At 40.9% G+C, this 25190-nt stretch overlaps 1 protein-coding gene across 7 annotated transcripts in view; it reads right to left on the minus strand.

Annotated features, from left to right (window-relative positions):
- The window catches only part of PPP1R12A (protein phosphatase 1 regulatory subunit 12A), a 124491-nt gene extending 109599 nt beyond the window's left edge, over positions 1-14892 (minus strand). For 6 of the 7 annotated variants that reach the window (XM_075150437.1, XM_075150456.1, XM_075150429.1 and 3 more), the window contains exon 1: positions 14519-14892. In XM_075150437.1, coding sequence (XP_075006538.1) covers positions 14519-14755 — 237 coding nt within the window. In that variant the 5' untranslated portion in view covers positions 14756-14892. The remainder of the gene's footprint in view (positions 1-14518) is intronic. The other variant, XM_075150465.1, reaches the window with a different exon arrangement.
- Between the last annotated feature and the right edge of the window lie 10298 nt (positions 14893-25190).

Here is a 25190-nt window from a genome sequence, read left to right on the forward strand (position 1 = left end):
CCTAAAGCGGGCAAATTATCTGCATCTTAATGTAAGAATTTAAGAAAGATTCTTATATGCAACTTCTAAAGCCGGAAAGTTACTAAAATTGGACTTCACCTATAAATATTTGAGATTAAGAAGGTAAATAGCCTAACAAAGTCATCAATATTTTCAGTGAATCAAGACTTACTAGAAGTGCGAGAAGCATTTCACAATCTACACACTGAGACTGACAAAAGCAAGAGTTCACAGAAATCTTTGGTTCATATAATTGGCTTTGCAGGAACAACTCCTCGCATTCTGCTATTCCTTGCATTAAGCAGAATTAAAACATTCCAGAGAGAAATGTATAGTGCAATCATGGGTTTGGGGGGATGGGGTGTCATTAGGTATCCTCATGAAGTGAAGAGGAGCAGAGATGTAAATATCCTGTGTCTCAATGGTTGCTAAAACTACCAAAGAAAGGAAACAAACCTGCAACAGACCTTTCTTGGAGAAAGAAATCAAAGTAGGGCACACGCTGGGTTTCTATAAGCATCAGCACTTTGTTTAACTCTCTACAGATGCAGACTTGAATTCAGAGCCGGCTTTTATAACTGTAAAAGCACAAATAACTAACCAGTGATGCTTACTTATTAAAAGTTATGACGTAAAAGAATTCAATTGCTAAGATTCCGTTTCTAAAACACAGAACAAGGAGACAGGAGGTCAGAAAAAGAGAAAAATGGGCAATTTACCTGGATTTTAAAAATTCCTAGCTCTGTCACTGTTCTATCTTATGACCAGGGAATATTTTCTGCCTTGTCTTTTCCCTGTGCCCACCTTTGTCTAGGTCAAAGAACTTCTTCAAAGAGCAGCTTATGCAACCGTACGATGTAATAGGGGTCTCATGAATCAGGCAGCTACCAAAGATAAGTACAGAAGTGTATTGATAAAAAAAGTTAGTGATGTCATTCCTAGTTAAGTGACACTCCTCAGTTTTACAGCCTATCACATGAGCTCAACTGTCAAACATCTGAAGCCAGATTTTAAACCATCTTTGTTTTAAAAATTGAAGATTCTGGCTAAAGGCTTAAATGGTTTTAATACCCAAGTAATATTTATAGTTTAAGCTGCAATAGAGCAGTGCAAATCAGTTGACTTAGGCTGTTATTTGTTTACCTTCCAAGTACTAATAGAATGCAAAGCATGTTATCGAACACATTATCAGCAGTGAAACATGACAAAGCAAAATGAACAGGAAAAAAAACACCACGAAAATTTTCCCATATTTAAGTCATTTAGCTTAGCTATAGAAAACAGTATTAGATAATTATAGAGAAGAATTGAAAAGTGCTCAAAATCCTAGAAGAAAAAAATTAAGACAGCAAAGCCTTCCAAACACAGTCACAAAAGTTTCCTGAAAAGACTAAGAACTTGTTACTATACATGCAGGTAAGCAAACAGCTGCTGAGATACAAAGTCCCTGGAGGCTCTCCAAAACGGGGGAAATTACACATCAGCTCTTCAAGCAAACACTTGAGTCATATCTCTGTGTAGTTTAACTATGATGATAAACTATGTCACTGAAGAATCTACGGCTCTGATGTCAACAAGGCTTCTTAATAGAAAGTTACTTTTAAGTGCTGTTTGGTCTTTCATTGGAATCCCCATAGTTTGCATGCCTTCAACTTTTACTGATGCTTCTCATTTATATGCTGTATTTTGAAAAAACTTAAATGGAAAAACATCTTTAATAAGACTACTATCATGTAAGCTTTTCCATGCCAGAATTTTCTTATTTTCATGTTTTAATCCAGCAGACACACCTGACATGACAGGTCACTTACTCTAAAAAAGAATGCCAAACAATTAACAGCATCAACAGATTTTAAAATCCACTGTCTTACGAATCAAGTATTTTGTTTTAGTAGGCTTGTCTGGCTTTTGTAAAGTTTTTAGAAGTCAAACTGAAGTTCACACCCAACAGCTGACCTTCCCTCAGGAACTGCTCCATACACATCCAGAAAAACTCCGCTATTTCCATGTTTATTGTGCCAGAGAATCTGCTAATGATTAGGCTCCAGAAAGCTATGGTAACTTGTTCACAGGTAAGCAATTCTCACATAGGTAGGCTTCTTGCAGCAAAAATAGATGACAGCTCCAGACACGTTTAAATTGATTTTAATCCCTCACAAACGTGTCATCCAGTCAATCTATCCGCTACATCAAAATATAAAACTTCACCCAATGCAGTGTGCCCTCCTCTCAGTTTGTGTGTACATTTTTTCCCTCCTCTGTAGCTCTGAACATGGAGATGAGCATCTTCTCGGGTTACTGTACCATTCCTGCCTTGGTGACAGGATGGACAATTATGCTAGAAAAGAAAAAATTCAAGCCACCGAATGGTTACAGTAGGCTTATTTGAATTTCAGTAGGAAACCTGTAATCCTAGGCAGAAATTGGGAAGTTCTGAAGTCTAGTTAATGGCACTTTGCACCAGGAACTGGCAATTACAATAGCATTCTGGACACAGTACACTCCTCAAACTGGACAAACTGAGTTCATATGTATAAATCTAATTGGTAGATACAAAATAAGGCAACTAATTAAAGTGACTGGCTAATCATTTATAGGACTCAAATCATCCTTCCAAATATAACCAGGTACTGAATGTTGTTGCTACTTAGGTTTCATGTTTACTCTACACGATCTTTATGAATTGTGAACTGAAAATGCTGATTAAGAAAAAACTCAGAACTCAAGAGTTATTTTACTGAAGAACTGTATTCAACTGTACCCAAAACCATATTAAATATTTGTACTAGTCTTTAATAAAGCTTATTCAGGGTGGTAGTTTTTCTTGAAGGGAGAAAGAAGATGACATGTTTGAGAATGAAGTTCTTACTGAAGGCAATGTGACATTCAAATACTTTGGGGAAGCCTCTAGCCTTAAACAAGACCAAAACCAACAAACTAAACCTGAATACTAGCTAATCTGTAACTAGCAAGAAGATAAAGCAAACAGTCCTTCTAAAGTATGCTAAGACAGTACCACAGAATCATCTGGCACTTCAAGCCTATGATGAATGTTTCTCCAAACAGAACTTCCATCATCTGTGATGTACTCATACCTACCAATACAGTATAGTTTTGCTCTTCTAGAGACTGTGGGGAAAAGTACTGTTTAAGAATTTAGATACACTGAATGGACTCTAGCAACTAAGATTTTTATTTTATATACATATTTTATTTATTTTATATATTTAAAAAGCAGTATTGCAAGCTGCCACAACAGAATTGCATGATAAAAAAGGCAAAGGGATAGCTAAATGGAAATGGGCTTTTCCTCCCAGTGACATAAATATCTTCTTTTGCACATTTCCCTTCATGAAAAGGGAAGAGTTACATTTGACATGCTGGTACTACCAAAGAGGCAGAAGTAATCTACCACACCATCATGTAAACTGAGTATCTTGACATTAAATATTTTTCCCAATTAATGGTAGTCAACTAGCTACAATTATCGCCATATGAAGCTCAGTCTCCTCTATGGGGAGAAAAAGGAAAGAATTTCTAGTCTGCATTCAGCTTTTTTAAAGCTAAATCATAAGACAGCATTGTCTTTAACATTGCTTAGACACTACAACAACACATGGATTCCAAACTCGACAGCCTTATGAAATTAGATTATCATTGCTATTCATTAGTGCAAAGCTAGCCCATTAGCAAGGAATTAGTCAGGAATTACTAGTTTTAAGTGAAGGATAACTACATACCGAGATTAGCACTAGGATAATCTAATTCAAGAACAACTCTCTAGAGGAAATTAGGGAAAGGATAAAATCCCCCCACACCTCTCATCCTACTTTGAGAAAAGCAAGTGATACCTCTTTTAAACAAGAATTCCTATGTACAAGCAGCCAGAGGCTGCCTCTGTTTCCATACTTCACATCGGTATCTACAGCTGCATCCAGCACTGGTTTATGTTGCCAAAGCATAAATTTCTCGAGACAGTCTCTTCCTGGATCCCAACAGCAGCTCCTCTAACTTAGGTCTGTCTTTTCACGAGCTATTACAATCTATAAATTAATTTAGATTCCCCACCCCCCCAGTTTGACATTCATGATGTTTATACCTGGAACTATTTGTGTACCAAAATGAAAATTTTTCTTCTTACACTAGAAGCAGCAAGTGCAACATTTCCAGTAGTATTTATTTGCAGCAGTCAAATCTTTTAACAAATAGTAGAGAAAGTACTCTAAAAATCCAAACGCCACTTGAGCTTGCAAACACAGACCTAATTACAATTGACACCTTTTTTTACTATATTATGGAATACAGCATCCTCTCCAATTGCTGAGAAAACAATTAGAAGAGAGCTCCTCCACCCACCCCCACCCCATCTTCTTACATGGGTCAGTAACTGATAAAATACTTCTACAAAATACACAATATGTCTTCTGGCATTCACACTAAGTTGTCCTGTATTTTCCTTTGAAACGGTAGTTTTTAAATCACCACTGCTGTATATACCTACAGCTATCAGTAAAACTTCTTTATACAATAACTTCATGAGCTTTCTTTGAAGTCACATTTGACAGATCAGGCCAAAGCCAGGTAGACTGTGGGTAAGGTATGACATTGCAAATTGCAGGTAAAAATATGAAGAAATCATTTCCCATAAACCCAAGTTTGAGAGCACCTAAAACAGAGGGCAATCATATACTTGTCAGTGGCCTTCTTCAGTATTTTACAAGTATTTTACAAGTGTTAAGCGCAAGAGCCACTAGATCTGTTATGTTACTCCTTTACAGAGATGGGAGAGAAGTTCTTTCTCTTACTAAGCATACAAATACCCAATAAGCACTGTGACATGCAAGTATTAGCATTCAATACCACTATTACACACATACAAGTGTAGCTATACATAGATAAAAATGCCAAGCATTTGGATAAGTTGTCTGCAAGCAAGAAGAAAATGAGTGACCAGAAAGGCACATCCAGAGAGATTCACAAACAAAAGCCCACTGACAGCCACAGTGTTAGCGCAACCCACCCTTCTTTGCTCTGCTATACTCAGAAGCCAAGAAACTGATGTTACACAAAAATTCTTCTTAAAGAGATAAAGTGTTAAACTTTTATTTTCCATTGAGTAGGAGACAAAGCACACACTCCTCAGGGCTGGGGTGGGGGGGCGCGGAATCTTTATAATTAATTAATAAAATAATTAAAGTTGCAGTAGTTGAACAAAATAAAAGTGGTAGTAAATTGTGAAGTTTGGCAAGCTTTCTAAAAACATTGTTTTATATGGTTTGATAGAAATGAAATTATTACTTAAGAACAGGAGTCCCAATTTGGCCCACAGGCACAATGCTGTCACCTCAATCTTCACTTCTCACTTTGATTAAAACCTAAGGCAATTCATTTTTGCCCAAGTTTGCAGAAAGTTCAGCTCCTAAAGCACCAGGCTGGATGGATTTGAAAACATTTCCAAAGAACAGGTTAGTAAAACAAGTTTAAGAGTTGTTGACTTTTTGTAACTAGATAAAAAAATAACAATGCTGCAACAATAGTAAGCAGGGTTACTTGTATTTTATAGAATACAGGGAAGGTAGTCAAAATTAAGACTGATTGAGGAGATAATACCAATAGCTTTGGATTGTTTCATCTCTGGAATGGGGGTGGGGGCACACTTTTGGAAAACTCTCATTGATTTAATTAAGATTATTCACTTAATTAAGCCTACTCATTCAAGTATAATTCCATGCATTTGTGAACATACTGCAAGCAACAATGCTTTTGTTAAAACTTGGGATGACATGCTTTACAGCTTTAAAATAACAAATTTTCCACTTCAGTAATGGAAGTACAGGTTTTCAATCAAGAATGCTATAGCAAATTTCAGGATATTAGTAAGCCAAAAGTTTCAAAGCCAGAAGTCCAAGACAGTATTTTGGTTTCAAGACAGGCCCACAAGGATCCCAGATTTGACAGAGGAATGCAGCTTCTCAGTGAAAGCTTCATCCAAGTGTTTCAGAAGACAGCATTGACCACACACACACAAGCGTACACGCTTGCCAGCTGTGTTCACCTTTGTTACTAGATGAAGATATTGTTATTTTGCCTTAAACAAGTACTCAATTCAAGTGTGAAATTTTAAGAAAAATACTGTTAGGTAAGTTCATTCTGTAAGTTTGAAGCAGTTGAAGCAGAACTATTAACAAACAGGTTTCATGTTGCTAACATTCATCTTAGTCATTCTGTGAAAGAACCAAAAGGATAACAGGAAAATGAAATTCATATGAAAAGTGGCATATATATATTTCAGATCCACAACACAGGCCAAGACTTGCATGTAATCTCCTGATGTACAAGAAACTTCAAATACTAAAGTATGTATATAGAAGATACTTTGGTTACTCTCCTAGCTTCACTATCAGGATGGTAAAACAGCAAAACTAAATAAATAATCACCCCAGAACTAAAACTTGCGTAGTAGTCACCACTGGCTGGCTAACTGATCCTGTCAAAGCAAGCTGCCATAGTTTGAACTCAAGACCATGAATTTCAATCATAACATGGGAAAATAAATCAAAGGACATTTCAGACTGATTTAAAAAAAAAAAAAGTCAGTGAGACTTGGCCCCTGACAGAATGTTTCAGAGCTGGAACCATTTCTAACAACCACAGCTTGCAGATATTTTAGTATCAAAATGGTTATGTGCCAGTTATAGACCAAATGTAAATTAAAGTATTCGGAAGTTACAGTAGTATAAGGACTATTTACTTGCAGCCTTGAAGACAAACGTACTTCTGTGTGTAGGCTCAAAATGAGGCTGCATTTGCTGGTCAAGTTTTTTTCAGGGGTTTCACCCTCTTCTTAAAGCCAACTCCACTCTTCACTCTGTTTAACAGACCTTTAAAAGCCATTAGTCTAAGAAATATATTGTTAATGGGGTAAGTGCTAACACCACTCAGGCATAAATGGGAAACAGTCTTGTTCAAAGACTTCATCATATTGCTCTAATTTTGGTTTTGTGAATGAGTCATCAAAGATTCAGTGTTTCCAGGATAAGCACAGTGGCTGATTCAGTGTTCTCAAAAAAACAACTGAGACAGAAAAGCTGGGTACCAAGTCTTATCAAAACAAAGCATTTTAAAAAAAAAAATCCAGAAATGCTTCTCCCCCTACCCCCAAGTACCCTGATCATCTTTTGCCTTCTTGTTGCAACCTTACAGTCTTGAAATTACTAGAAAGGAAACAGCTGAGGAATGCTGCCACTCTTATGCCATGCTTTCCATTGACTGTCATTTCAGGAATGCATATAGGAAAGTAAAGCAGCTTGGAATGTCTCCACCCATCCAGCAGCATCAGAAGCTGCCCAGCTTACCAACAGCTCCACTGCTTTGCAGCTGCATTCCAGTTTGCATTTTTACAGTCGCCCGGATCAATGAAGAAAGATATATTGTTAAGCACTGATACAACATTTGTTAGGTAAATGTCCTCATACGTTGCATGTCCTACATGCATATATTCTGTATTGATACTACAGTATGGCAGCAACAAGCCGTAATTTACAATTTCTTGGTTGCAAGAGTGCCAGAAGGATGTACTCATGCTATAGTTGTCCAAAACTACCACCACATTCCTCTCAAAGCATATTAGTTTGTCTAAGTCTAACCCATCTGAATATATTCTTGGATAAAGTTTAAGTATTTGCAAGAACATGTGCATGTTCCTCAATTCCACATCCTGTTAGCCCAGCCTCAAAAGTCACAATTACACAGAAAGAAGCAAGCAATTTGCTGGGCTCTCAATTTTTGAGAGGACTGCAGTGTCTTACTAGCCCAAGTAACAACTCTGAGAGAAAGAGAGCAAGCGAGAGTATGAGCAAAGGGCTAAACAAGTAAAGAACTGGCCAAGAGCATATCAAACCATCTGTTCCAACTAAAACTTAGCATATACCCTTAAGCCTGGAATACAGATCCTCAGTTAGAAGACTTAAGTTGTATCTCTACTAATGATTTATACTCACTGCTTCTGTCTCCTAGCCTAGATTTAGGTAACAAACTGAAATTCAGTAATTGGGTAAAAAATAACACACTTGCTACTACAATGCCAAGATAAAAAAAGGCCTCAAATCAAGTGTGTTCACATCAGTTTTATTCATACATGCAAGAGAACATCTCATCTACTCTTACAAGGTGCTTTTGATGATTTATCATGAAAAAATGTTCTAACAATACCAACAATATGCTAGAATACTATGGATAAAGCTTTACTGTAAAAGCATTATTAATGCTACAGTGAAATTCATAGCTATAGACCAGCAGAAATAGCCCCTGAACATTAGTTTCAGTAAATACTAAAACTCTACCAGCTGAATTCATCCTTACATTGAATGTAGAACTCTTCCTCCATGACTAGGTAAGTTTAAGAAATCTACCAGTTACACTAACATGGAAACCTGCTTTAAATAATTAGAATAATTACTATATGCTAGAATTCACTTGGGTTGTTCTATTTGTGCACAAGAAATATCCATAACAATGAAAACTGCTATGTAACCAGATACAGAAATCCCAGGTTCAAACTTGATAGACCATGAAGAGGCCAAGAGACACTTGGAGATAATAAACCTAAAAAGGTGAAAAGATTGTTACTTGTTTCTTTTATAAAACATCAAGTAAAATACAATCCTTTTGAATGCAGCATTTAAATTTCCACTATTATACTTAAAATATATTATGAAGAATCACATCTTTTTTTCCTCTTCTTGCCTCCATTACAAAGGATAAAAAAAAAATCTTAGATGACAAGATCAGTAGGAAGTTAACAAGTACTTATTGTAGAATCTGAACCTAGCTACTGTAACTACGGAGAGAAAGATCTATAGCCCACACAAGAACCAACTCCTATTACAAAGAGGATTTTAAACAAATATGCCTCTGTAGTCTAATCACTGAGTGAAGTCAACATTACACTTATTTCAGGACTCATTTTCTCTGTGCTTTGTTGTACAGATAGAGAATTAAAAAAAAAAAAATCAGGATAGCATAATACAAGCTGAGCAAATGACTCCAAAATTCTCTGTTGTGTATCATCTACGAGAGCATTAGGGGGTTTGGTGGGTGGGAGGTTGTTTCCCCTCCAAACAGTGAGATTTAGGCATCAGGTTCATAACTGAGTACAAACCTTTCTGTACGAAAGGAAGTTCTCCTACTTGACAGTCTTGAAAAATTAACAGGTTTACCATGTACACCAGTATTTTCGTTCTCCAAAAGAGGCAGTGCAGAAGTCACAGATAGGAGGTTAATAAGATAGCTTTGAGCTATTTCCATATATTCCTTACCCTTGGTTGTTGGGTGCTGCTGCTACAATGCAAACACCCTAGAGATTTAAGACTGTAGCAACCTGTTCTTTGCTCTTATGACTTGACATGCTCCACGTGCTATGGCCCCAGCTCAAATACATGACCCGTGTTATCATTTGTCAAAAAGGATCCCGACAGTGCAGCCTTAATGCCCTCTGTCAAGTTCTAAGGCAAAGGGATCCAGTGCTGGTCGATTTTATGTCTCTTTTTCATCACTCCCTGCTGTTTGAAAGGATGTCGTAACAAGGACGACAGTTGATGCCTACTGTAACGATACCCTTTACTGTATCAGGTACTATGAGCATGCCACCAGGAGTCCTGACAGAATTTTTCACATAAACTATTGCAGAAACTCCCGTAAAGGAAGGTACTTCTTATCCAAGAAATAAATCCCATAGAACCCACAAGAAACATTAAGACAGCAATAATTGCCCTTAATCAGTTAGAAAGAATAAGTGTTCAGTGAGACGTACTTGTGATGAGTTTCTCAGCATCTTAATTACTACTGAGGGATCAACACAGCAGAGTCCTACAGCAGTGGCATCAAATCAAGATTTCTTTTTAACACTGCATACCGCTATGCCTGCAAACTAATACATAACTGTAATGTGAGTAAAACAGTCTCACCTTCATATCCAATTTAGTACTTGGAAAGTTGCAGAAAAACACTGATATTTGCAACAGAGAGATAACCTTTGGGGAACTTTGCTTAATTAAAACTGTACTTGTCCTGGACAACAAAGAGCACATGAATCCTTCATTAAGGATAAGGAGCCTCTCTTACTGTGCAGCCTTCACCAATGACAACACCTAGAGTACTCAGTGATCCCCATGCACAAACAGCCAAGACAATTTCCCTTATCTTACCTCCAAAGCAGTACCCTCCCCAGAAAGAAGCAAGATCAAGACAGGACATGCTCCTTTCATGCTATGTGGTGGAATTAGGCTGCAGCATCCACCTTCCTCACCCAGAGAGAATGAGGCCAAAAACCAGGTTACCACCTCCTCAGCCTGAGCAGCCTCAAAGAAAAAGGGCAGCCAAAAAGCAAGCTGCATAAATTGTCATACCTAACCACAGCCTAAACTCAGTCACCTTCTTTATCAGGAGCGTGCAGGTACTCCACAGTGCACAACCCGTGCTCCCAGGGGAGAAGCGTGCACAGGAAATCCAGCCTTCCAGGAAACTGGTCACGTCACGGTCCCTCCTCACCACATGCAGCCTTCCCATGGTGCTGCCCAGAAAGGGTGGGCTCCTCTTTCCTGTACAAAGCTCTACGTAACTTTTAGACAAACTTCTTTCAGTCACTTAAGCAATAAATTCCAATCAGAGCTAGTGAACCAAGTCCTCTTTCATGGAAGGCAAGGACGGAAAAGAAGAGACAGTCCAAACTCTGAGGAAGGATAGGTGCTAAGCTTTCAGGATGATAGAACTGAATCCCACTCCAAATAAATATGACTGCCCTAGAAAGGACCAGGTTTTATTGAAAACAGTATACTATCTCTTCTTTACATTATTCCAGAATATGCCACTTTTTCCCCCTACTCTGCGGAAACTATTAATCTGTGAGGTCACAGCTCACCTCTGGGCTCCATTTTTCTCTCAATTCCTCCTTACATTCAATTGTTAAGGCAGATGAGAAAAGCTGCACTACCTGTAAGTTAGATCTCATCCTGCATGACAACAGTCTGTGAATGCAATATTTAAACACAATCAACTTCAACCTCCATTAAATTCATGGAGCAGACATCTGATTGTAAATTTAAGGTCTAATTTAAAAGTAAGTTTTCTAGTCTCACAGACATATACACACAATATATACATAATGTAGGATATTCCAGCAGAATACATACTATCCTGCTGCAATATCCTGCACTGCATGTATCTGCCATAGATAGAAAAATGGCATACCCACTTTTGTCCTTTGTGCTGAAGGCCTAACCTGAAAGTATGCTAAAACAAGGTCTTAAAGAGAATGACATTTGAACCCAACATTACATACAGGAATAATAACCATCATCTAACGACAATTTCTTCCCCTTCTGTGAGATTTTCAATTCAAAGAAATTTAACTGACATGTCCTCAGATATGATGCACTCAAGTCTGCTCATTTATGCGCACGCAAATATAAAACAAAATCACTCACTGGCAGTGTCAAGAGATGAAGTACCTGCATATGCTCTCCTCCTTCCTTCTCTAAGCTACCAAGCCAATTGTTATTTTTTCTTTCCCGTATGCATTAAGAAAAACAATTCTACATAAAGGTTTCTGATGGTGATGGCATTCTAGCCTACAGATATAGGAAAAGTTTGGCTAATGGCTTTAGTAACAGAGCTTGATGCTCCATTAAAGACCAGATCTGAAGTTCACCAGAATTTCAGGATTAATGGTACTTTCCCCTCAGCACTTCCAACCACCTGGGCTGTGGAAAAGAAACACAGCTTAAGTCTCTTACTATAACTGTCATAGCTAGCTGGAAAAACAAAGGCTGAATAGTATATTAAATATTTAATTCTACTGCTATTTCAGACACATGCGTTTGTTCCCAATAACTGCAAAAAAAGTTAGATGCAAGACCAAAAGGACACAACCCAAAAAAGGTCGAGTCACTTTACTGAGATAAATTGATTCCTGTGAAGCAGTAAAATCTACACGGGATCTGACAGACAACACACAAAAAAAAACCAAACCCCAAACAAAAAACACAAAGCAACAGCAAACCATGGCAGTCTTAAACACAACAACATGGACTTCAACACAATTGACATCAGTCAGACAAAACTCTGTCAGGAAGAATGACAAGTTTTTGAAGAGTTTCCCTTGGGAACAGATACAGCTTCGTTCCATGCCATAGCCAAATCTCATTAAATGAATTCATGTTACAGGCTGCATCATGTGTGATTTGCACCTTTCATATGGCCTATCAGAGAAGAATAAGATTTATTGATAATAATGAAGTGAAACCATACAGAATTGGTCATGGGCAGGCATTTGTTATATGTCTTTTTTCTCCTGTAGCAACAGGCAACATTCATTTACTGGACTGCCTCAACAGGATTATAACTTCACAACTGATCTTCTTGTTTGCTTTTAATATCATAAAACCAGAAAAGGCCCTTCCGTATCCCTAGAGAAGGGAAGGGAGGGGGGGAGGAGGAGAGTGAGCAAGAGTTTTAAGCAGTGATGTAAATCTTCACCTCTGTTCCCTTAGACTTTGCCCTTCCAAACTGCAAGCCGACTACAGGTAAAAAGAAGGGGAGAATAAGCTCAGAATAATCTTGATGAAAGCTTTGTTGTATATAGTATCAAAGACATTTTGAAAATGCCACCTGGACTTCATGAAGAGAGACAACGTGATTCATCTCTTATTCTAACAATAGAGTTAAGCCAAACGTCATCCTTTCCTATCAATGACTGGAGTACAGTAACTTGTAGACCCAACGATCTAACCAGTTAAGGTATGACTTCCAATACAGAGCTCCCTGGAAGCATGAAGCCATCATAACTTGATTAGAGAAGGATAAATACATAAAACCTCGCTATGAAGTGACAGGCTAGCCTGAAGTCAGGTAACCATGCTACACACCATGCTGACAGGCTTAACCACAATACACATTCATTCTTCCAGCTCAGTTCACAACTGAAAGTAAACCAATACCTTTTACAGGGGAGTAAGCGACAACTTATACACAGGAAATGGAGCAAGGAGTAGTAGAATTTCACATGTTATGTTCAGGAGGGGATTCTATCCAGTACTATGGGGCAACTTAGGTATTTGTAGAGCCTCACATCCTTGAGAAATCTATATGGGATGGACAAAATGCATTAAACAAAAACGAGGTGGTGAATTTAAGAAAAGCACTGTATAACAACGATGTCCTAATTACCTCACCTAACCATTTTGGGAAGATTTCTACCTGGTCAACCTACATCTCATAATCATTAAGATTTTTTTTTTAAACTACTGAACAACTTCTAAACTTAAGAACAATAAGCTAGCCTGTCAAAGAACATTTTTTGCTTTTTGGATATCCAGTGAATTCAATATGGTGTGGAAGCTTTCGGCCTTCTAGAGAAACAAAAACTATTCAGGCAAACCCGCATTATCTCTGGATTGCCACAGCCTTTCCTTATTTGGCTAACGTTTTGAGATTCCAATCAGACTGCTATGAAGTTCAACATGCACAAAGCATCCATTTTGAGGAAACTTCACAGCCAGTTTCCCTTCCATTCCCCCCCTGCCCCAAGTGAAAGTTATCTCCCTCAGCACCAATCCCCCTCCCACATACCCACACCAGAACAAAGCAATATGGATTCAGTTTTTTACTGCTCTCCAACGCACGAAAGAAAACTGTAAGAGCCCTGCTCCCCTTGAAGTTCAGCTTTCACACTGCGGCAGAAGCCATCACTAAAGAAAGCAAGCAGCCTGTTATTGATACACGTTTCTATATTAGGAACAAAACAGCGGTTCCCCTTAGAAACCGGAGAGAAATAGACGACCCGTCTCTCCGCACGCACACACGAGCGGGGCTTAATCGGCTCAACTGCTGCGGAACCGGGGAGACGGGGGAAGCAGGAAACTGCCACCGGGATCCGGGGCAGGAGGCAGCCGGGGGAGGCGCCCCCCGAGGCGAGCTCGCCTGCCTCACCTGCCGGCCACCACCCCTCCGCCGGGGGGCACTTGTCCCCGTCCCCCCCAGCTGCCTCCCAGGCAACTCGGGGCCGGGCCCGCTCCCCCCGTCCCTCCCGAGGGAGGTGCTGCCAATCGGGGAAGCGAGGCGAGCGGGGAAAGCGAAAGAGGGTCACCGGCACCTCCTCCCCGCCCAAGGAGAGGCCCAACCGCCCCCTTCCGAGGCCCAGCCTGCGAGGAGGGGGCGCAGCCTCTCGCCCCCTCCAGCCCAGCCGGCCCGGGCCGCTCGCCCGCGGCTCCCTCCGGCCGGCCGCCCCCCAGCCCGACCCCGGTGGCCGCCGCCTCCCGCCCCGCGCTCCCGGCCCCTCCCCGCCCCGACACCCCCCAGCGGAGGGGAGAGCAGCCGCCTCCGGCCCCTTCCTCCTCCACCTCCTCCCGGGGGGGCACTTCGCCGGCCGGCCTCGCCCCCCCTCCCCGCCCGCCCAAGCCCCGCTCCCGCCGCCGAGCTCGGCCAGGCCCCCCCCAGCCGGCGGGAACGGCTCCGCACCGACCTGGTGGAGCGCGGTGAGCCCGTCCACATTGGCGTAGTTGATGTCGGCGCCCCGCTCCAGCAGCCGCAGCACCTCCTCGGTGTCCCCGCTGGAGCAGGCGGCCAGGAAGACGGCTCCGTCGTCGAACTTCACCTTGGTCTTTTTGCGCTTGACCACGGGCGGCTCCAGGTCGGTCTCGGAGCCGATCCAGCGCTTCAGCTGCTCGTTCCGCTTCTGCTTGGCGTCCGCCATCTTCATACCCCGCTCCTGCCTGGCCCCCTTAGCTAACGCCGCACCGAGGATAGACTATATACCGCCAGTATCCCACAGCGCACCGCGGCCCGCACTCGCCCTCGCTCACTCACCCACCCAGATGGAGGGCGCAGGGCGGGAGGGAACCGGCGGGGCGGGGCGGCGGCGGCCTCCTTAGCATAACCCCGCGAGATTTCCCGGCGGGGGGGGAGGCGGGGCTGGGAGGAGCCGGCGAGGGGGGGAACCAATGCGGGAGGGCGGGCACGGGCGCGCGAGCGGGGCGGGGCGGGGCGGGGCGGGCGGTGTCAGTGACGGGCGGGGGGTATCGGGGGCGGTGTGCCCGGCGGGGGCGGGGTGGCAGCGGGGGGCCGGGGGGTGCCGCCGCCGCCGCCGCCGCCGCCTGTGTTGTGACTGGCGTGAGGCCGGCTCGGTTTGCCTCATCCCGGGCCCGTGAGTTCAAGAGTTCAGCCGAAGGGTCACCGGCTTCCCCTGCCCCGCCGGGGCGGAAATCCCCGCGACCGCAGGGGAAGAGCCGGGCCGAGAGGCGTCCGGGGGCGCGGCCCCGCACGCAGCCCGCTGCCTGCCCGGGCCTCACCTCGGGGGTGGCCGAGGCACCGGCCTTCGCCCGCTGCCGCCTGGGTCTGCTGTCAAGGCTGAAGAAATACACTCAAAAAGCGATGAGGGCCTTGCCAACACAACGCCCGTCAGCAAAGGGTGGCCGGGGCCGTGCTTCTCCAAAGCGAAGTGTGTGGGGAGGGGTGTGGTTTATTGGGGCGTCTGCGGTAGGCCTTACACCCGAAAACCAAAGCCAGGCTTCGGGTGTGCAGCTCCCAGGGGCTTCTGTGGCTGGAAGCACGGCGCTTCTCCATCTCTGTTGGGCCAAAGGTGCTGCCTGTCCCTGCCAGCGACCTCCGCGTCACGTGCAACAGCATCAGCCTTTCTGCCGGCATTGGCCAACAGGGCAAAGGCAGCCGCTTGGAGGAAAGAAGGGAAGAAATGGGGCGACTTACTGAGGATCCTTTGTTTTGGGAGGTTAGACATGTCCACGTTAGGGCAGTTTGCTGTACAAAAGCACCCTCTCCCATTTGCCCTGGCACTTCTGCGTGGCAGTGGACAAATCCCTGGGCTTACTGGCCGTTTTACTTAAAGTTCACTTCTATTATCTGAAAACCTGGGGCAGCACATCCATCTTTTCTGTTGGGAGAAAACAAAGTAGATACAAAGCATACAGCATTTGAAGATACAAAAACTAAAATGTATTCGTTCAGAGTCGCGACTTCTAGGAACCAAGTTATTATACGTAGTAAATTTTTTTCTGTGCATAGCATGTTTTCTTTAGCTAAAAGCAATATGTATTTTGTTTTAAATTGAATCATCTCTGGGGATAAAATGTGGTTTTAAACTTACTGGTTTGAAAAAAAAGAAAAGTTTTATTTTCAAATAATTATAGGAAACTATAGTTTGAGAGGGTCACCAAACCTCATACACTTCAAATTTTGCATGGTTTGTTCTTTTCTAATTATAATGTCTCCGTCTTACGATAGGCAGTCTCACAGCCTACTCAGGCTTCTTATTTCCATTTTTATTGATAAAAATGTCAGCAGCGTTTCGCAAGGAGTAGTAGTTGTAAGGCACCTGCAGCAATGTGGTGTTCTTAATGTCTTTCAGAACAGATTTTCATCTGGACATACTTGCATAGTATCCATCAGATTTACTCGTGCAGCAATGGATGAGATGATACAATGCACGGACAATTTGCAGGCGCAATGTGATTGTGAACCAAAGACGGCATCTTGTAGTCAAGATGAAAGATTTGCGAGAGAAAGATTTGCAATCTAAGTAGGTGGATGAACAATTACCTGGCACCTAATTTATACCTTCCCATTGACAGCCTGTGTGACTATGCAGAGGTACAGTTTAGGCTCCTGGGTTTGAAAGTATGGCTGACTTTGCATAATGCACTTCAGAAGCAGTCTTTGCAGTGTTCATTACTCACACGGGTGATCGAGTTGTGATTTGGCATAGCGCTGGTACCATCAGCTCAGTATGGACAGTTACCAGCCCGGAGCTTGGCTGCATCGACTGACTCACGTCAAAGGAGGGGATTTGTGCAGGCTCCAGCCGCCTGCTGTGGTCTTGTCCTCGTGGGCAATCTTCCTTGGGGACAGACTCTCAATCCAGTGCCATTTCCTAAGGAGCTGAAAAGTATAACCCAGAAAAAGCTAACACAAGATAAAAGCTGAGTCCTCCTTCCCCAGATGTCTTGGATATTTTACATGTACCCTTCCCGACATGCTGCTTCTCTCTTTCTCTCTCTCTCTGAAAATTTGACTCTTCAAAGAAACCACATAGCTGAAGAATGTAATACACTGATTTCAGCAAGCAGTATTTAAATCAAATGCTTTATTAGCAGCAAAGTAATTCTAGGCAAATTGATAGGCACTTACTCAAAACGCACTCTCCTAGGAATTTCATTGTCATGGAGCACATTTTCAGGTTTCCATCAGAGCTCCAGTCCCCTTTCCTTGACTTCATTCCTCCAGCTCAGCTTTTTGTTTCTGGTAATGGATCCTCCTTTAACTCCTTCAGCTCACCCTCTTTGGCTTGTTAGCAAAATGTAGAGGTTCTACAGCTCAGAAAGCACACCCCTTTCTGTTCTTAAGTATCATACAGTCTCGTTTTAAAGACCAGATCTAATACTTCCCTTTTGTTCCTTTCTTCAGGGTGTTTTTCACTGATTCAGCGCCGGCTCTTCAGAGAACTTCAGCAAATATCTTTCCTTACACTGCAGCTATTTGTATGTTCTACATTCTTGACTTTATTTTTCCTTGACTTTTTCATTTTTTTGGGTTGCACCTCATTTGGGAGTTATGTTACGTTTGACTCCATGGGTAATGTATAATTCATTTGTGCAGCCAGCTGAAATCCAGATATTCCATATATATGGAGTATATATGCCTTTCCCAGATAGCTGTGCTCTGCAGTAAATTATATGTGGTCCTTGAATGTGATCTAGCAAAGCATATGGTCTTTCTTAAGCAAAAAGTAGAGCTGTCGTTCATGTAAACTGGTTAATCTCTTGTTCACATTTTCTGTATTCAACAAAATTCAGAACAAGAAGGGAATAATGATAAAAGTAATATAATAATAAAAATTTGTAAAACTTTTTTTTATTTTCTGTATTTTTCCTATCTCATGTTCTCACATAAAAGTTTGTAACTTCAATACAAAGGCATACCAGGCCATATTCTTTACTCCATCCTACCAGTTTGATGTCATTCGATTTCATTGTAAAATCGGTGTAGCTGAGAGGAGGTGAGACCATCTACAGCTTCTAATTCAGTACTAATTGAGATAAACATATACAATTACCAATAATATTTGCTGCTGAAATCTGATACTCTTTTCCAATTATCTACCTAAGCATGGAGGGTGAAATTCATCTGTGCAGAAGGTTAGGCCAAACCCTATATATTAAGTCTCTCTGTGAAGACCATATTGAAAGTGAGTGTAAAATTTGTCCTAAAACAGTCATTACTGCAAGACCATATCAGAAGATTGAATTAGATAACTGCATAAGTGTGCACGTGTGTGTTTACAACAATAACAGTATGCTAACAAGAGACACTTAACATTTTAAGTACCTGATATGTGCAACTTAAGGACACACTAAGTAGACCTAATTTTATCAGGCTATTTTGATGTACCTCTACCAGACTACCCAACTCACTAGATGTGCTGTAAAATCCCTCTTTTATGTGTATATACATAGCACTAAAGGTGATTGACTATGTAATTTTCCACATACAAATACTAGCACTGAATACAGGAGGACTACTTTTCTCTAGAGGTAACCATGTAAACATTTGCAGAGATAGCATCTATGCGTGTATATATTTTCAGTTAATTTAATGGCAGGCTTCAAGTGATCAATAAAATGATTTAGCAATGACATTGTTATCAGTGTGCTTTCTGGTTTTCCATTTTTTCTTAAAAGCATTACAACCATCGTTCAAAGCTATTTCACGCAGGCTTCTGGACCACAGAAGTACACAGATGAAGCTTTTGCACTACCCAAAATAGTCAGCTTCTGGGATGTAGAATTTTTGTTCTGACCTCCTAAGGATAATTGTCTTGTCTTTCATCTTGAACAGCAACAGACACAGTGTGACTTCTAAAAATTTTGTCCTAACATTTTTCTCTCCCCCGTGAAGAAAACTAATATATCAAAGTTAATTTCATCCACTCTAGCTCTGGGAAAAGTGGATAATTTCAAGAGATAGTGACAAATACTGTATATATCGACACAAAACTTCCTAATAAATCTTCCAGATTTTTATGAGAATCATGGATTGTAAAAGGAGAGGTGGGATAAGAAAATATAAAAGCCTTTTTCAACATGAAAAGGCCATGACAGAGATACTTATCATAAGAATAAGGCATTTCTTTCATTTTTTAATTTGATAGTCATAGTCCTTTCTTTTTTTAAATCTGGTGTATTCTCTACTCTGATTGTGTGACAAACCCACACAAGTAACAGTGAAAACTCTGGTACATTCCTTATCCAGAAAAAAGAGATAAGACGACTATGCACAAAGTGCTATCAAAATTTTAAGGTAAATTATGTAAGAAGCAGACTTCTCGCTCTTTGATTTTGTCAGTTCTGAGTAAGATTCTTACACAGAAACCCCACATTTCAAGGTGGGTTACTTTTTGATGCTGCATAATCCTGAGTCACCAAAACCAAAACTAAAATAACCATAGCAACCAGGGCACATATTTATAAACTACGCAGTTCTGAATCAGATTTGCAATGGTGTGTTCTCCCAGCATCTTTCATGAGCTTTACACAGATTGCTCTCTCCGTATTCTTGGACGGCAATGCGAGCTAACATTTAAACTTGATTCACATAGAGATGCTCTCATCTACTTCTACGTGTACCCATCTGTTAAACCAGCATTTGGTCTACTGACAATTTCAACAGTGCATGGGTTAAGCTAAAAATAGTTGTCTTGGCTAGTAAAAAGTAACACCGTGTCCTTTAGAAATAGGGAAATACACTTACTTATAAAATTGACTATATAAAACCATTCTTACTTTCAATTAAATTTAAGTTTTGCCTAGTCACTTCATGAAAAAACAGAACTGAGCCGTATGTCGTGTAACAGAAATAGAGGCGCTCTGTTTCTATTCAGTCTCTGCAGTCCTGGGAATGCTGCATGTATATGGATGTAGACATGGTGTTAGACACTCTGCCGTGACAGTTGTCCATTTTGGCTTCTTGCTGTTGAGAACAAGTACCTTTGCTTTCTTCTGATGTCCAAAAGGCCACATAATCTAACAGTAGCTTTTATGAACCTCTGTTCAATATCTCTGCAGGTAAAGTGTTTCTTTTCCACTGTTGTGTGTGGCTCGAGTCAAGGAGCTGTTCTGTTGAAACGCACGATTTAAATACCGAGGGGGAAGGGAATGACCTGTCCCCATGAAATGCATGCAAGATGTTCCCTGTGAGCTGCATTCTGAACATATCACAGCTGAGAAACATACTTCCAGGGCTGCAGGAGGACAATTTGGACAAAGAGAAATGAAAGACATCCTGTTCTAGCTTCTCACTCACAATGCAAATCCACATACGCTCAGGGGTTATTGACAGCCGTGACACTTAGATTTTTGCCTTTCTGCTACCGGAAGGTGTATGAATTTCTTTTTTAAATATTTGTTTTGGTATATGAAAGTGTCCTTTCTCTAGCTTGGGGTTTAAAAATACTAAAATCTCTGTGTGGCTGAACAATTGGCTTGGCTTGGATTTTGGGCATCTGGGAGTATGCCCTGCTGCTCATGGTGCCTACAGCCTCTATTTTTATGAGCCAGCAGAGCATATGACATAACTGCGCGCTCACATCATGTTTAGTCTTAGCAATGTAGTAACATAAGTAACACACCTATATCACTGACAAAAATAATGTCATCCTTTAGCTTATTCAGACAGTCATTAAACCAAGTGGTTTTTTAAAGAGAACTGGCTGATAGAGTATAGCAGTGTTGGTTTATAAGAATATTCATAAAGACCTGTTTCCCTGAATACAACAGAAAAAAGCAACTTCCTTGCTCAGAAATCGCCTTTTCTAGTAGTTCAGCGTCCTAATAAATGCTTCCACTATTGCTTTTCTGTCCCCTCTATTTGTTACTAGCCCTGTGTTTGCTACAGAAAGTTACTACTTCTGTAGGTAACTCCTCAGGCTACAGCTTAACTGATCAGACTTCATCCCAAACCATCAAGTGACTCCTTTGGTGGCCTTCTATTGTTCCTTAGCACAAGGCCATAAAGAAATTGAATTTCTTCATCCTGTCAGTTCAAAAGAAGAGTGACTTAATTGAGACAATTAATCTGAGGCAACATTCATCTGCAGCAACCACTAATGTAACACTAAGGTACTCCAGAAGCTTTAATGTCTATATCATGAATGCACAGAGATGATGTACACTTCAGAATCTTCTTAAATGGCTTCTGGTTTGACAGGCTTATGACTTTCAACCCTCATCTGATGAAATCACATTTCCTAACCATTCCTAAATTGGCTTGCTGGCCTGCAACTCCCCCGTTCAGTCTTCACGATAACTCAAAAGGCCCCATTGAGAAGGGACCCATAAAAATCCTTTTCCTTTAGCAGATGCTTAAAGTAACTCAAAACCAGCTTCTTCCCATCAAAGCATTATTTAGTCACTTAGTGTAAGATGAGGAAAGTCTGTAACCTCTAGATCTTAGCCAAAATGTTTTCTTTCCCTAAACATTTTGGATTTATGACAGAGCCTTCTCTTTGCCTGAGAGAAAGGCATCTCTTCCAGCATTTTCTCAGAGACCTAGCTGAGGTTTCACTAGATAACGGAGACATTCAGGCAGGTTACTGCCACGGAAAGGGCCAGTCCTCCTTTCTTTGTACTGCCCATTCCCTACCCCTGGATGCACGCTTACCATTCCAACCCTTCCCCAGGTTTTGGTGTTCATTTGACACCTGAGTGAGTCATCTACACTGGCAGACTATTTACTTCTTGGCTTGGCTAGTTTTCTGCTGGTCTAGCAAACTGAGCAGACTCATCAAAGGGTGACAGGAGGCTTCCAAAAGAGATGGGAGTGCATGGCCAGGCCTGAGGAAGGACAGAAGCAGGGAGACGTTATGTAGGCTCAACCATCACATGAAATCTCACCCTCACCCACAGTTCTAGCTGTGACCATTAAGTCATTATTTTTCCTCTCTGGGAAGGTTTCTTGAATGGTTTGGTCTCCTTTGGACCTGTATTCTGGCTTGTGGAAAATAAATCTGCTAATTAGAGTAAGGCAAGTGAGCACTGCCAAGTTAATTCCCCATGCTCCTTTACCCACCATTTTGCCTTCTCCGTGGAGGTAATGTATCTGTCTTCGTTTCACTTTCTGTTTCTTTCTATGTGGCAGCTAGCAAATGGGATTCTGTGCAAACGCGGTAGTGAGTGGAGGGCTAGATCATTTTCGTACTAAATAATAAAAATAACTTTCTCATTCTTGGCAGTCTTCATTTTAAAAAGCGACAATGGTGGCACACACTCAGTCCTGGGAGTACAGCAACAGTGGCACGAAGCAAGCCAGGACCCCAACTGAAACTCACCCCCCAGCCACAACCAGGCAATGCTGACGTTCATCTCCCGTGTCCACCTGCCCCTTCCTCCCAGGCACGTTTGGGTCATGGTCACTTCCCTGCGTGCAACACTGGTATAGCTACTTCTTTATGATTATGAAACAGTCACAGTATACTTTTACTTCAAGCACTAACTGAGATCTAAACCACTGATTTGTCCGAGATCAGACACTTGGCTCCAGGTTGCATCAAGCATTCCTTGATTTTTGTTTTTATTTATCTGCATTTTGTTGCTCTCTCCCTCTAATGGAACTGGCTCAAGAAAGTAAAGGCTGGTCCTAGAAAAGTTCTACATTACACTTATTTTAAGACAAATGGGTGGATAGATACGTAGATGTGAAATGACATTATTTCAATTAGATTAATTACAGTGAAATTAACTTTCTACTTGTGTATATAATTATCGTTTAAAGATACAATTTTAAAATTTAATTGTTTTGATAATTTTGATTATTAACCTTTTCATCACTTATTTAGGACTGTGGGCTGATAAGTAGAATAACTAATAGGAAGTTGGAACATTTCTGGCTGTGCATACGAATCTTGATTTTACATGGGATAAATAACTCGAAGTTCTTAATTTTGCATTTCTGACCTCAGTTTGTATTTAAACCTTAAGAGCTGAATAAAGAATTTTGATCACATTTATTACAATCTTTTCACTCCCAGTGTTCACAATTTAAGATTTAGAAGATTTAAATTAAAGACTTAATGAAGATTAAAAAGTCTGCTGGAAATAAAGCACCCAATGCTGCAGCTTCTTTTGCAGTGGGAATTTTGATTGAGCAAGGAGTGCTCTGAAAAAACCTAAACGCTCTTGTGTGTTAGAAAACACTAAAGCGATTTCTGTGCTAAAATGTCTGCGTTACAGTTCTGTGGGCTCCTGTATTTAAAGAACTTAGGTTTAGCATAATTTTGAAATTGTGCATAATATTAAATCTTGTGATCTTGATAAAATCACAGTGTTACACCCAGGAAAATAAATGGCAAATGATTACTTCAAAAGGGGAAGGATCTGGCACTACTCTCTCATCACTTTGCATTTAGATAAGACTGGAGAAGAGGCATAGCCACTATAGAAAAGGAAACAGTGTAAAAAATTAGTAGCTTAAAGTATCATTCCAATGTCTTCTTTCTGTAAAAAATAGTTAATCCATATTTAAAATTCAAAATCTATGCCACTGCTTTACTGCATTGCATATTTCAGAAGATCCTTACTTTCAAAGAGACACCAGGCAGTTCCCCACACAAAACAGGAATATCCTGCAACTGTATCCTGCATGCAATCGCCGTAACACTCACACTTCTCTGCAGCAGCAGTAAGCACAAAGGAAAACACATTTCTTGTATTTTATACCCAAAATATATACAGTAGTTTTAATGACAATTTCTTCTAGAAGTATAATAATTGTATAGGTGATACATACATAGGTCACATTAGACACTTGCTCTGTCTAGAGAATGTCTAGATGCATTAATTTATTTTTATTTAAAACAGTCAAGGCTCTATTTAGGAACTCCTACTTGTTTTAGTGAGTTTGTATTAGCTCCCACTAATATCCCACTTACTTACGCAAATAAATGATTTCCAGTATAAGTTCCAAAATCTGAAATTTAATTATGTGTTAACTTATGATGGAGTTATACAACACACAGACAATTTCCAGCCTGACTGTTTATTCAGGTTAAACATATTATAGCAGATCTGGGATCGCATCCCCTTGTTATATAATGTTCCCACAGATTCACACTTTAGCTTTAGTAAGGAGATGAGGATCAGGCCTCAAAGAAGCAATTGCCCCACGCGGTCCTCATACATAGAGAGATAAAGCTAAATATAACATAAAGCATGCCATTTGCCCAGTGTTAAAGGAGCTCCATACCATAATCAAAACATAGTTAAACAAAACCAGGCAGTTACCTAGAAACAAAAGCACAAAAGTCTCTCTCACATGCCTGAAAGCGTTTATGGTCAGATCCTGCCCTGTTGCTCCCATTGTACAGTACTTATGAGCGGTCCCATTGAGGTACTAGGGTATTAGAAACAATTTGGAAGTTAATAAATACTTCATTTGCTTTTAAAACTGCCGTAAAATAGGCACCATTTAGATTCAATATTTGCTTTAATGATTCCAGCGTACAGTGGCTTTGTTAGGTTTCTGTTACCTGGCTTGCGTACAAGCTATGCAAGCTCAGAGCTCAGCCTAAGCTGCAAAATTCTGGTAATCTAAATTAAATCTAGCCTAACTTAATTTACACTTGAGGTTTACGCAGCTCTGGGTACGCTACTACTGGTAGCCAAGCTGGTTAGTTTTAAGGTAGCTCAAGCACATCTTTCTGGTGACTTCCACATCTGTTGACGTTTCATCTGCTGGCGTGGAAGTTACACAGGATCAAATCATCAGCTGGTATAAACTTATTGTAACTACTCCGGATAAAGGCCTGAACTTCAAATTTTAGTACCTTAGGTATAAGATTTGGGTTTCACTTCAGGAAATATATATTTTGAGAAAGTCCAGACTAACTCTACTGAAACAGAGACACCCAATTCACAAAAGTGTGCTTGAGACTAGAATTTGGTCGATACCCAAATGTAATGAAATATAATTGCTATGCTTCACCTGAATGGTATGGTGCACATAGATAATGTTCGCAGGTAAGCTAAAACCAACTTTTAGAAAGTTTAGTGGAAATCTTTCTGCCTTGGTCCCCTCTGACCCCACACGGTAGATTTCTGTCTACCTGTGTGTCACGAGGGATGCTGCTCAAC

Source organism: Calonectris borealis, chromosome 1, assembly GCF_964195595.1.
Source record: "Calonectris borealis chromosome 1, bCalBor7.hap1.2, whole genome shotgun sequence".
NCBI lineage: Eukaryota > Metazoa > Chordata > Aves > Procellariiformes > Procellariidae > Calonectris > Calonectris borealis.